This window comes from Myxocyprinus asiaticus, chromosome 7 (genome assembly GCF_019703515.2).
Source record: "Myxocyprinus asiaticus isolate MX2 ecotype Aquarium Trade chromosome 7, UBuf_Myxa_2, whole genome shotgun sequence".
Lineage (NCBI taxonomy): Eukaryota > Metazoa > Chordata > Actinopteri > Cypriniformes > Catostomidae > Myxocyprinus > Myxocyprinus asiaticus.
Genome location: NC_059350.1, coordinates 2,758,023 through 2,770,149, shown reverse-complemented (window position 1 = coordinate 2,770,149; position 12,127 = coordinate 2,758,023). Strand labels below are relative to the sequence as shown.

The 12,127-nt window shown below is 39.4% G+C and overlaps 1 protein-coding gene across 3 annotated transcripts in view; it reads right to left on the bottom strand.

Moving 5' to 3' along the window:
- LOC127444196 (vacuolar protein sorting-associated protein 54-like) overlaps window positions 1–12,127 on the bottom strand; it is a 28,931-nt gene that overhangs the window by 2,900 nt on the left and 13,904 nt on the right. For 2 of the 3 annotated variants that reach the window (XM_051703442.1, XM_051703444.1), the window contains 13 exons: window positions 10,806–10,858; window positions 10,595–10,691; window positions 9,827–10,212; window positions 7,749–7,875; window positions 7,308–7,489; window positions 7,094–7,206; window positions 5,051–5,114; window positions 4,863–4,968; window positions 4,620–4,707; window positions 4,401–4,522; window positions 4,237–4,317; window positions 3,395–3,502; window positions 3,214–3,308 (listed from right to left, as the gene is read on the bottom strand). In XM_051703442.1, the coding sequence (XP_051559402.1) occupies window positions 3,214–3,308; window positions 3,395–3,502; window positions 4,237–4,317; window positions 4,401–4,522; window positions 4,620–4,707; window positions 4,863–4,968; window positions 5,051–5,114; window positions 7,094–7,206; window positions 7,308–7,489; window positions 7,749–7,875; window positions 9,827–10,212; window positions 10,595–10,691; window positions 10,806–10,858 (1,622 nt within the window). The remainder of the gene's footprint in view (window positions 1–3,213; window positions 3,309–3,394; window positions 3,503–4,236; window positions 4,318–4,400; window positions 4,523–4,619; window positions 4,708–4,862; window positions 4,969–5,050; window positions 5,115–7,093; window positions 7,207–7,307; window positions 7,490–7,748; window positions 7,876–9,826; window positions 10,213–10,594; window positions 10,692–10,805; window positions 10,859–12,127) is intronic. The other variant, XM_051703443.1, reaches the window with a different exon arrangement.

The window sequence follows — 12,127 nt, the reverse complement described above, 5'->3', positions numbered from 1 at the left end:
GTTAAATGTTGATTCAGTGTATATATGTTTTGTTTTTCTTTGTTATGTACGAATCAATGAAAAATGTTAATCGGAATTTTTTTTGTAGAAATGTAATTTTTGTCCATGTTGGTTTCATAGGTTTTTGGAAAACATTTATAGTGTTTTGTACACAAAATGACTATTGAAAATGTCTCTAAACATAATGAATATAAAAATGTCAAGTGGTGTAACCATCATGTAAAAGGAATTAAAATACTTTGCGTGCACCTTGAAGTGTACGCAACTTAATCATTAGGTTAAATAAAACATTTTTCAAGGTATTTTTAAAAAAAATAAATATACATTTTTGAGTCACGAATATCCAGAAGTTTTCTCAGGGTAACTCCATTTTACCTGAATAAAATGTCAAAAGACCTGCGTAACAAGGTAATGGAACTTTATAAAGATGGAAAAGGATATAAAAAGATATCCAAAGCCTTGAAAATGCCAGTCAGTACTGTTCAATCACTTATTAAGAAGTGGAAAATTCGGGGATTTCTTGATACCAAGCCAAGGTCAGGTAGACCAAGAAAGATTTCAGCCACAACTGCCAGAAGAATTGTTCAGGATACAAAGAAAAACCCACAGGTAACCTCAGGAGAAATACAGGCTGCTCTGGAAAAAGACGGTGTGGTTGTTTCAAGGAGCACAATACGACGATACTTGAACAAAAATGAGCTGCATTGTCGAGTTGCCAGAAAGAAGCCTTTACTGCGCCAATGCCACAAAAAAGCCCGGTTACAATATGCCCGACAACACCTTGACATGCCTCACAGCTTCTGGCACACTGTAATTTGGAGTGACGAGACCAAAATAGAGCTTTATGGTCACAACCATAAGCGCTATGTTTGGAGAGGGGTCAACAAGTATTGTGCTCCTTGAAACAACCACACCGTCTTTTTCCAGAGCAGCCTGTATTTCTCCTGAGGTTACCTGTGGGTTTTTCTTTGTATCCTGAACAATTCTTCTGGCAGTTGTGGCTGAAATCTTTCTTGGTCTACCTGACCTTGGCTTGGTATCAAGAGATCCCTGAATTTTCCACTTCTTAATAAGTGATTGAACAGTACTGACTGGCATTTTCAAGGCTTTGGATATCTTTTTATATCCTTTTCCATCTTTATAAAGTTCCATTACCTTGTTACGCAGGTCTTTTGACAGTTCTTTTCTGCTCCCCATGGCTCAGTATCTAGCCTGCTCAGTGCATCCACATGAGAGATAACAAACTCATTGACTATTTATACACAGACACTGATTGCAATTTAAAAAGCCACAGGTGTGGGAAATTAACCTTTAATTGCCATTTAAACCTGTGTGTGTCACCTTGTGTGTCTGTAACAAGGCCAAACATTCAAGGGTATGTAAACTTTTGATCAGGGCCATTTGGGTGATTTCTGTTATCATTATGATTTAAAAAGGAGCCAAACAACTATGTGATAATAAATGACTTCAAATGATCACTATCCTTAAATAAAAGACAGTTTTTTTGCATGATCAGTCATATTTTCAAAATCAGTGCCAAAATTTCACAATTTCTGCCAATGTATGCAAACTTTTGAGCAGAACTGTATATATCAGTTTTACCGATTAATCGGTGCCGATAGTTGCTGATATTTCTTTTTTTTCCCTACAATATAACAGCAGCCTCTAGAAGTGAAATAAAAACAATCACTGACACCTCGTGGGGATTTATTATTTCTAAATCTTTTGTCATTGATAATATTAATCCATATTTTTATCCTCACTTTAATGCATATTTTTTATTTTAGTGTTCTAAAGTGAAGCGAGAACATGCAAAGAAAAATGTGACTGTATAGAAACGTGCCCCACGGCACATACACCGTGTCTCCAACTTTCTTGTGAATAATAATTAAAAACATCACCTGGTGATATATCAAATTCTCAGTCTGGTGAATTTAGGCTATAAAAGCTTCATTTGGTAACTATTTAAAGGTGCTGTAAGCGATTTCAGCCATTCTACTTCCTTGAGACTGAGCCATTGGATTAGACACACTCCCTCTTTCCAAAACACCAAACTCCAAAGATACCAAATTATCTTTATTGACGCTGACATCATGCAGAAACGGTTGATAAAAACAACAGCAGCAAAATAGCGCCCTCAGCTGACAACTGTTATGAACAACATGGCTTAAAAATGGCATTAAGTCTCAATAATTTGCTGCAACTACAATAATATGAGAATGAACAAAATGATTTACAGGTGAAAAGCGTCACTGTCCGCGGACACATTTTTGTTTTACAAAGTCTACAGCTGTCACAGAGACCGGTGAGATATCTCATGACACTTATTTCATTAATATTTTTTAGGGTGTAGGAACATTTTTTGCAAAGCTTTCCATGAAAATAAATCACTTTCAGCACCTTTCAATATAGAGCATTCAAACTGAGCCAATTCTCCATCATTTCAAAATAAGAGTCCTGAAATAAGTAAGTGTATTTTGGGCTAGTTTATAGTTAAAAGTCCTTAATTTTTTTTCTGGCTATTATTGGGATTTTGTTACACAATAGACTGAATCTGGAATTTTGTTCATTTCGGACTATTGTAGCCTCTGTCTGTGCCCGTCGTAGTACGGATTGACAAAGAATTGTATAAATCGATTTTAAAAACTATCAACCATCGGTTATCGGCCTATTCGTCCACCTTAGTTATCGGTATCAACAAAATCCACTGTCGGTCAACTTCTAATGCCAACATTTCTATTTTTAATAGCTTTTTTTTTTTTTTTTACCATCTCTGGACGGTTACACTACTTAAACATTTTAGACTTTAAGCCCCCAAAAAAAATCAAAATTGACTTTGAACTCAGAAATGAAAAACATGTTCCTCACAGTAGAGAAGTATTTATATTTTGTGTAAATTAAATTTGTAATGTATTTTGGAATAAATAAAATTAGCACCGTGTCATCGACGCTTAAATTAGCATAAAGGTAGTACAACAAATATTATTATGTATAAATGTATAAACAATTTACAATTTAAATAGTACACTATTTTTTAATCACACTACAGTAATGACAATGAGACTTTTTGCATTTCGGTATTGATAATCTGGGGGGATTTATTTTATTTATGCAAATATACATTTCTCATTTCTTTTAGTTTTGGTGTAAACCATGACCTGAACATGTTCTTTATATTTTTTGTGAGATTCACCCTGACAGAGCAAGACTCACCCATATTGGGGTCCGCCATCATTTATAACTCCCAGTCGCGCCAACTGTCTCTTCACATGCAGCTTAAAGCTGGCGTTAATCTGTAAGAACAGCATCTACACACACATACACACACACGATGAATCTCATGCATTTGGAGAGGTTGGTTCACTCTCAGCAGGTATCATATGTGATGTCTCACCTGTGTCTGCTTCTGTGGTAAGAGTTCATTAATGGCCTCATGCATTTTGGCTATCTGTTTACACACATTACGCAAACATGCTGATGGCATTGGAGCCTTCACCTCATACTGCAGAGAGAAAACACTGTTCAGTTGACCTACAGTCAAGTGAGTTATTACACTGATCACCTATAAAACATAATGATTGTACATAAGAACACATGCAAATACTACAATGTCTAAAGGTATGCTCTCTCTCCAAAGCATGCAGGCATGAGTAACAAGATCTCATTCAGTTCCATTCTGTGTCATTTGAGTCATCATTGAGTCTGTGTCATGTACTTGGCGCCATCTCCTGGTGACTATATGTAATTAGCGTTAACGATCCTCTCTGCCCTTATTAGGATGACTTCCACCTCTGGTTGGAGCGATCTAAATCCTAATACAATTGGTTTAGTGTTCCATGATGCTGTAAAACGTACTACATAATTTCTGATGAAGTCATCTGATCCAGGAAAGCTAATGTGTTTTTAGCCAGATAGCACATTATGCTTTGTGTGGATTATCTAATGAGCTCTGCATCCGATTACGCTGTGTGTGGGCTCGTTTTAAAGATAATCTCACATAATATGTGATATTATATGCTCTGTTTATATTTCGTGAAGTTATAAGCAAAAACACGGCTTAAAAGCAACACCTGTTTACATGTAACATGTCAAAGAAATATGCTAAGCAATTACTCACTATATTTTGCCTGTTAGAAAACTTCTGATTTGTCTGCAAATTTCAAAGCTTTTACAGTTAATCTGGAAGATACTACAGAACTTTGTGACTATTCACTGTACTCGAATGTTGACGCCTACCTTAGAAAGCACTTTCTCAAACATACTGTCCATGATGGCCACCAGTTTAGCAGAGATCTCTGCGATGTGATCATTATAGTCCTGAAGAAAGAGAACCACGTTTCATATTAGTGTCACAGACATTAGTGAGTAGTGTTGATGGATGCATATGTTTGTGCGTTTACCTTTGTCATGTGGTCAAAGTGTCGCAGTATACTGTACTGTTTGGGCTGCAGTCTGGTCTCAAAGTGTGCTCGGATCACTGGGATGTAGTGAACGACCAGCTGCAGACAGCGAGACACCAGAGCTGAGGAGATCACAAAGAAAGACAATAAATGATAAGTAAAAGACAACACATTTTTCATTTTTGGGTGAACCATCCCTTGAATTGTAAGATTTCTCACCCAGGTTTCTGGTAGTGATGGTTTTCAGTCCCACCACCTGCAGAGCTCCCGCCCCCAACACCAGCTGACAGCTCCGAGAGTTGAAGTGCTGTTACCACGGAAACAAAAAACAACCTGTCAATCAAGTGATGTCACAGTGCAGTCTAGGATGGAAGTGAATGTCAGATCTCCACACACACACACACACACACACACACACACACACACACACACACACACACACACACACACACACACACACACCTTGAGCAGGTCAGCGAGGCGTGTGAGGATGTCTGTGGTGATGGAGGGAATGTCATTCACACACTGACAGTATTCCAGAAACATCCGGATCAACAGCAGCACCGTCCTATCAGAGGGCAGAGGGCAAAGGTCACACAGGGACAAGAGGGACAAAAGTTCCTGTGATGATTTTGTTTATAAAAACCTACCCGACAACAGCGTACTTCTGTCCATCAACACACAGGAAGTCACTGGGCTTCCTGTCCTCAGAGCCTTGAAAACAAAACATAGTAGACTTTCAAAACCTAAATAATACTACCACCCCTTGAGTTCGCTAGTTCAAATCCCAGGGCGTGCTGAGTGACTCCAGCCAGGTCTCCTAAGCAACCAAATTGGCCCGGTTGCTAGGGAGGGTAGAGTCACATGGGGTAACCTCCTCGTGGTCGCTATAATGTGGTTTGTTCTCGGTGGGGCGCATGGTGAATTGAGCGCGGATGCCACGGTGGATGGCGTGAAGTCTCCCCCCAAAAAAAACCTAAATAATAAACTGTAACATCGAATCCTAACCAGACGAGACAGAGTAAAGCGACAACCGACAGGACATTGGCTTAATTCAGAATCGCACACTACTTCTACACAGGCCATTCTGTCGATCGCTTGGTTTCCATTTCTGCAGTGACGGGTCAGGTGGACCCACCCCCCCAACTCTCATTGGTCCAAAATCCAGGTTCTCATAACTGCACAATAAACTTCAAACACTTTCGGATTGGCTGTGATTATGTCACGTCGCACAATGTTAACGTATTCAGTGTTGACCAAAGGCTGAAACATGCTTTACGTGTGTTCTTGCGTTACCGTGGCAGGAACAAACTTAAGTACTCGGTCTCAATGACGCTGTAGCTCCCCTTGCAGCAATGACACATGAAATCAAGATTGCGTTGCAAGATGCGTTTGAGTTCACGTTCTTGCGTAAAGTATGTTTCCATTTAAAATTTGAATATTTATCGAATTTAAGATAAAAATATCTTAAATGTGTGTATGGACGTGTGTCAAGTACTGACAATCACTTAGGTATGACTCCGTTTGGACTGATCGCATTCATGCACTAAAAAAAGCCTGACGCAACGCAACTATCGCAATCCAACAGAACGCAGGTTTTGAACTTTTTAACTTAAAAAACATTGAAACACGACGCATCATTCAAAGACATCTGTCTAGTGCATGTTTACATAGAAAAACAAACAAAAAACTGAGTGGACAGGCACAAAAAACACGTTCAGTGTTAAGTAGAGTTCTTTAGCCTAATCGGCGTCTCGCAGCATAAGCAATGCATTTTAAAAACTATCCCCACGTTCTTTTCCATTCGGTTGCGCTCCATCTGTTTGTACACCAGCCGTTCAGCCAATTACAGCTACTATGTTGGAATATTACTAGCGAATTAGTAATATTATGATGGTATTATGAAGCTTGAGTATCGCGGTAGTACCGTGGCGCTGGTACAACATGCAACACAAACTTAACATAGAACTGTCTATTGAAGCATTTCTTTTTTCGTTAACTTTTTTACTTAAGATTTGAGAATATAAACTGGCTAAATCTTGATTTTTTACCTTTAATGCACTTTAGTTTAAAATGTATTGACCTTTTGATGACAGCCAGTTGTGTTCTGTGCAATAATAAACAATATAAAACAGTGCTGTTTGGTTTATATATATTTGTAGCACCTTGTTGTGGATTAAAGAAACATACATTTTTTGTATTTTTTTTTTTTTTTTTTCCTTTTCTCCTAATTTGGAATGCCCAATTCCCATTGCTTAGTAGGTCCTCGTGGTGGCGCGGTTACTCATCTCAATCCGGGTGGCGGAGGACAAGTCTCAGTTGCCTCCGCTTCAATCCGCGCATCTTATCACGTGACTCGTTGTGAATGACACCGAGGAGACTCACCGCATGTGGAGGCTCATGCTACTCTCTGCGATCCACGCACAACTTACCACACGCCCCACTGAGAGCGAGAACCACTAATCGCAACCACAAGAAGATTACCCCATGTGACTCTACCCTCCCTAGCAACCGGGCCAATTTGGTTGCTTAGGAGACCTGGCTGGAGTCACTCAGCACACCCTGGATTCGAACTCATGTCTCTAGGGGAGTTAGTCAGCGTCAATACTCGCTGAGCTACCCAGGCCCCCCGAAACAACATCAATTTAAAAACACAGTGGGACACAGTGTATTAATAAAGGCCAGTTATGTACCTGTGGATTTGCGTTCAGGCAAAGTGATGCGTCCATCAGCCATGGAGTCAACCAGATCCTGAAACTCAGCAGGAACCTCCGCCTGTTTCCACCTCTCGTTATCCAACAGCAGACTGCATGCACAGAATGTCAGTGAATTAGTGCACTGGATATTATATATCAACACCATACATTGCTCACTATATATATGTGATTATCTCGCATTGGCCTCTACCTGAGTTTAGTCTTGCGTTCTTCATGGAATCGCTGTACAAAGCGGTTTGCCTGACTCTGTAGCGCCCCCCTCAGGCTCACACTGCGTCTGCCACACAGCTCTTCAGTGTCTCTGGCGAAAGTCTCGACTGTCTGACTCAAACACACAAACTCTGATGAACTCAAGCGCTCCAGAGAGCCATCCTACACACAGAGAGACACAAATAGACATGTTAATTCAAAGACTAGAAGGAGAGATTCTTAATAATTTAGAGACTACTTTAATATTTGTACTTCACACCGTAGTACTATGTTTTGATTCTACTTATCCATAGAGGCAGAGGTGAACTACGTCATGTTTTAAGGAAGGTTCTGCTTTAGTGGATTTGAGAGCTTGATTGACAAGGAGTTGATAAACCAGTCCCTTTACAGGTGTGTCCATAACAAAAGACTGTGTGTGTACCTTGGCTCGGGTCATGAGCACTTTGACACAGCGGTCATGACAGACGTCTGACGCCGTGTACAGCAGCTCTTGGATGTTATTGGCCACTCGACCCAACTCGAGATCAGATGGCATCACATCCTCACTACTGCCAGAGAGAGAGACATAAGATATGAATGGGTAAAATGCTTTCACTGTTGGTATGTCTATAAACGTGATATTTATTAAAAATACAACACAGAGGATCTTAAAAGGGGTCATATCAAGGAAAAATGGAAGGGAGAATCTCAAAGTCATGTCAAGATGATGTCAGGGTCATATTTCACACCAAAATAAAAAGAAAGAAAAAATATTTTTGCATAAAGAAAAAAAAAAAATCCTATTTTTAGTACCATAATTAGCTAAGACTATTTTCATAAAAATTAAGCTGATTTCCCCCACAGATTCTCATTACTATTATACAAAAAGTGATATTTTAATTTAAAACAAGATGTTGGGTTGACAAAGCCTTGTCTACACTTAAAGCAACATAAACCCTTTAACCTCTGAAGGTGTTTTTGAAGATCTCCTGTTTCAGTGACATGACCAAAATTAAAGCTTAACACGACAAAAAACCCAAAGAGGATCAATTGTTTGGTGTCATTTAAAAGATTACTTGTCACATTTTCTAATGATACAGACTCTCAAAATTGATACTCTCAGCCAAAGCAAAAAATTGTGCCAAAAAATTAACTTTTCCCCCCTGTTTTTTTGATTTAACATTATATATCTAAGGGTGTAAATAAGGTTGCTCCGAAAAACTGCTTATGTTTTGTTCCCAATCATGTCACCAGTACCCGAGTAAAATGTTGTGTTGATACGACAAGGCAATCAAAAGTTACAGCATTTCAAATATTATTTATCCAAGTGTCCAAAAACGTCTCCAAAAAAAATAAAACATAATCATTGTATATAAGAACTGTACATGCAAATACAACAATGTCTAAAGGTATGTTCTCTCTTCAAAGCATGCAAGCATGTGTAACCAGATCTCATTCAGTTCCATTCTGTGTCATTTGAGTCATCATTGAGTCTGTGTCATGTACTTGGCGCCATCTCCTGGTGACCATATGTAATTAGAGTTAATGATCCTCTCTGCCCATATTTGGATGACTTCCACCACAGGTTGGAGTGATCTGAATCCTAATACGATTTGTTTAGCGTTCCATGATGCTGGACAACATACTACATCATTTCCGAAGTCATCTGATCCAGGAAAGCTAAAGTGTTTTTAGCCAGATAGCACATTATGTGCTGTGAGCACATTGTGCTTCGTGTGGATTATCTGATGATCTATGCATCCGATTACGTTGTGTGTGGGCTTGGGAATCCCCTCCTCTAAGTAATGGTATTTGATATTTTGTGTTCTGTTTATTTTTCGTGAAATTATAAGCAAAAAGGCTTATAGGCAACACCTATTTACATGTATGTCAAAGACATGTACTAAGCAATTACTCACTATATTTTTGTCAGTGAGTAAAACAAATAGGCTGGTTGTGTTCTACTCTTTGAGAGCTTTCCAACGACATACGTCACATGGCTAAATGATCAGTTTTGTTTTTACCGATTACAATAATATGTACTGTGCAAAATTATTAATAAATTATCAAAGAATAAGAGATAAACAGATAAAGTTTTTGTGGGTTTGTTTACATTTGAAATTCGGACATAGTTTGAATTAACGAGCATTCCACTGGCCCATTTGAACATTCCGTCAATAGAAGTCTATGGCATTTTTCATATTTGCCATCGTCCGCTGTATGAAAACTGTAAGTCCGATCAGTTAGAAAAGACACAGCACACTATTCCAGAACAGTCTGAAGGTCTGTACCAGGTTTGATGGATGTAGCTTGAAAGCTCTAGAAGTTAATGTTAAAAATGTTGGCCTCAGTTTAGGGATTTGAAAAAAACAAAACAAAACCAAGTTTGTAGAACAAAAATATGGCTTCGACAAGGTGGAAAATTATCAAGAACTGCAAATGCAAGAAACCTTCAGCAACAATATAAGCAGACTTAAAAGGCAACAAAACCCCTTTAAGGCTTACACCAAGCTAACTCACATTGCAGCAGCGCCCCATATGGGCAGTGAAGAAGAGGTAGTGTTGGAGTTATGTTCCCTGCTGGAGGAAGATTCAGTCGTTGCGGAAGCTGAGTCGCTCCCACAGGTCTCTAAACGCACCTGCGCTTTCAAATGCGCATGTGCTGCCGTGCTGTTGCGTTGTTCCACTTCATTTAATGCATCACTGATGAAAAGCCCCTCGTGAGTGAGATATGCTAGTGCCGCCTCTCCTGAATGAAGGGCGGAGCCTCCTGACTCCTCCTCCTCGTCATCCTCATTGGCCCTGCCATCAGAATGATTCACTGCCGAGGAAACATCAGCCAATCGACTCCTCTGGCTGCTGTCAAGCACTTCCAACACGACGTTTCGGATGACGCCGAGCGTGGCCTACAACAAACACACAAACACACAAGTGTATTAACTCATGATCCTGAAGAGAAAGAACCACCAATCAGAGAATCTCATTAAACAAAGCACACAAAAACAGCCCAAAACTTTTGCAGTTCATTGTGACGCATTATTATCTACAACAAATACATGCAATGCTGCCTTAGAATTTGGCCAAAAGATAGCGCATTACTTTTCGTAACCTTAAAATGCTGTCGAGATTTTGGACAGCCAATGTCTTATAAATATTGTAAAATTAAACAACTGAACAGGAGTGCTGAGTTTCACTGGCCGATTGTTCAGTAGTGTGTATTGTGCTATATGGAGTCAGAGTTTTGTGTTTTTTTTTATTGAGAATAGTTTGAGAGTATAGTTTTGTTACCTTGATTCTCTTGAGGAACAGGATGAAATGTTCAAAGATATCCTTCAGAAGATTAAACCACAGCTGAAGCGTCATCGAGCGCATCTGCTCGTGCAATCTGAGTCACACACAAACACACACACACAATGAGCTGTGATAATACAGTACTGTGATAATCAGCGCTATTATTATCATCAGTGATGATGATGATGCTGATTGTATCTGAACTTACTTGATAGTGTCTGGATCAATTTCACTGATCTGGGACACGGAATTCAAAACACACTGCGAGAAAAAAAGAGAATCGTCACACCACGAAACATTGTTTAGATTTAATTTGATTTTAATTTTCAAATGCTTTTGTGCGAGATTCAGGGGTAGCTGTTTGTAATGCCCGATCAGAAGTGTCTGTCACATCTTCCGGTTGTAGCTGATCACGTAAAGACAGGCATAATTAAATGGTATTTCAATGCGGATAATATATTTCATATAGTTTGTCAGGATATTACATTTTATGTTGCATGTTCCTTAAAATTATTAACGTATACCATTTGACAATTGGACATGATATTCAGTAAAGAAAATATGGTAATAACATATAGCATGAAATTCAACCTTTTGATATGATTAGGTGAAGTAACCTACATGGAATATGTCAGCTTAGCAGGCTAACTGATTAGCATACTAACCAGAGGGAGTGTATGATAAATTGTTAGCATAGTAAGCTAATCGGTTAGCACAATAACTGTTAACACAAAGCTACATTTTTAATGTGAGCATCAGTTGTATCATGTGGTATGTCATGTAAAATTAAAAAGACATTAATTTATGTATTTTGATAGTTAATTACATAAATCATCAAGCAATATTTTAGGATTTCTGATCCGGCATCGAATAGAATACCCGAAACAAGTTCTTTCAGCCAACTCAATCGGTTTGGGGTCCAACGGGGATTATATTCTGTGGAAAATTAAGGTAGCTCAGTGGTAAAAGACGCTGGCTACCACCCCTGGAGTTCGCTAGTCCGAATCCCAGGGCATGCTGAGTGACTCCAGCCAGGTCTCCTAAGCAACCAAATTGGCCCGGTTGCTAGGGAGGGTAGAGTCACATGGGGTAACCTCCTCGTGGTCACTATAATGTAGTTCGTTCTTGGTGGGGCGCGTGGTGAGTTGAGCGTGGATGCCACAGTGGATGGCGTGAAGCCTCCACACGCACTATGTCTCCGTGGCAACGCGCTCAACAAGCCACGTGATGAGATGCACGGGTTGGCGGTCTCAGACGCGGAGGCAACTGGGATTCGTCCTCCGCCACCCGGATTGAGGCGAATCACTACGCGACCACGAGGACTTAAAAGCGCACTGGGAATTGGGCATTACAAATTGGGTAAAAAAAAAAAAAAAAAGGAGAACATTTCCTGGTCATATTAAACCCCAAATCAATAAAAATATATATATTTTGCATAAAGAAAATGTTGTGCAATGTGACTTCTTTTTCAGGACACTTAAATCACCTGCCTAATATTGTGTAGGTACCCCTCGTGCCGCTAAAACAGCG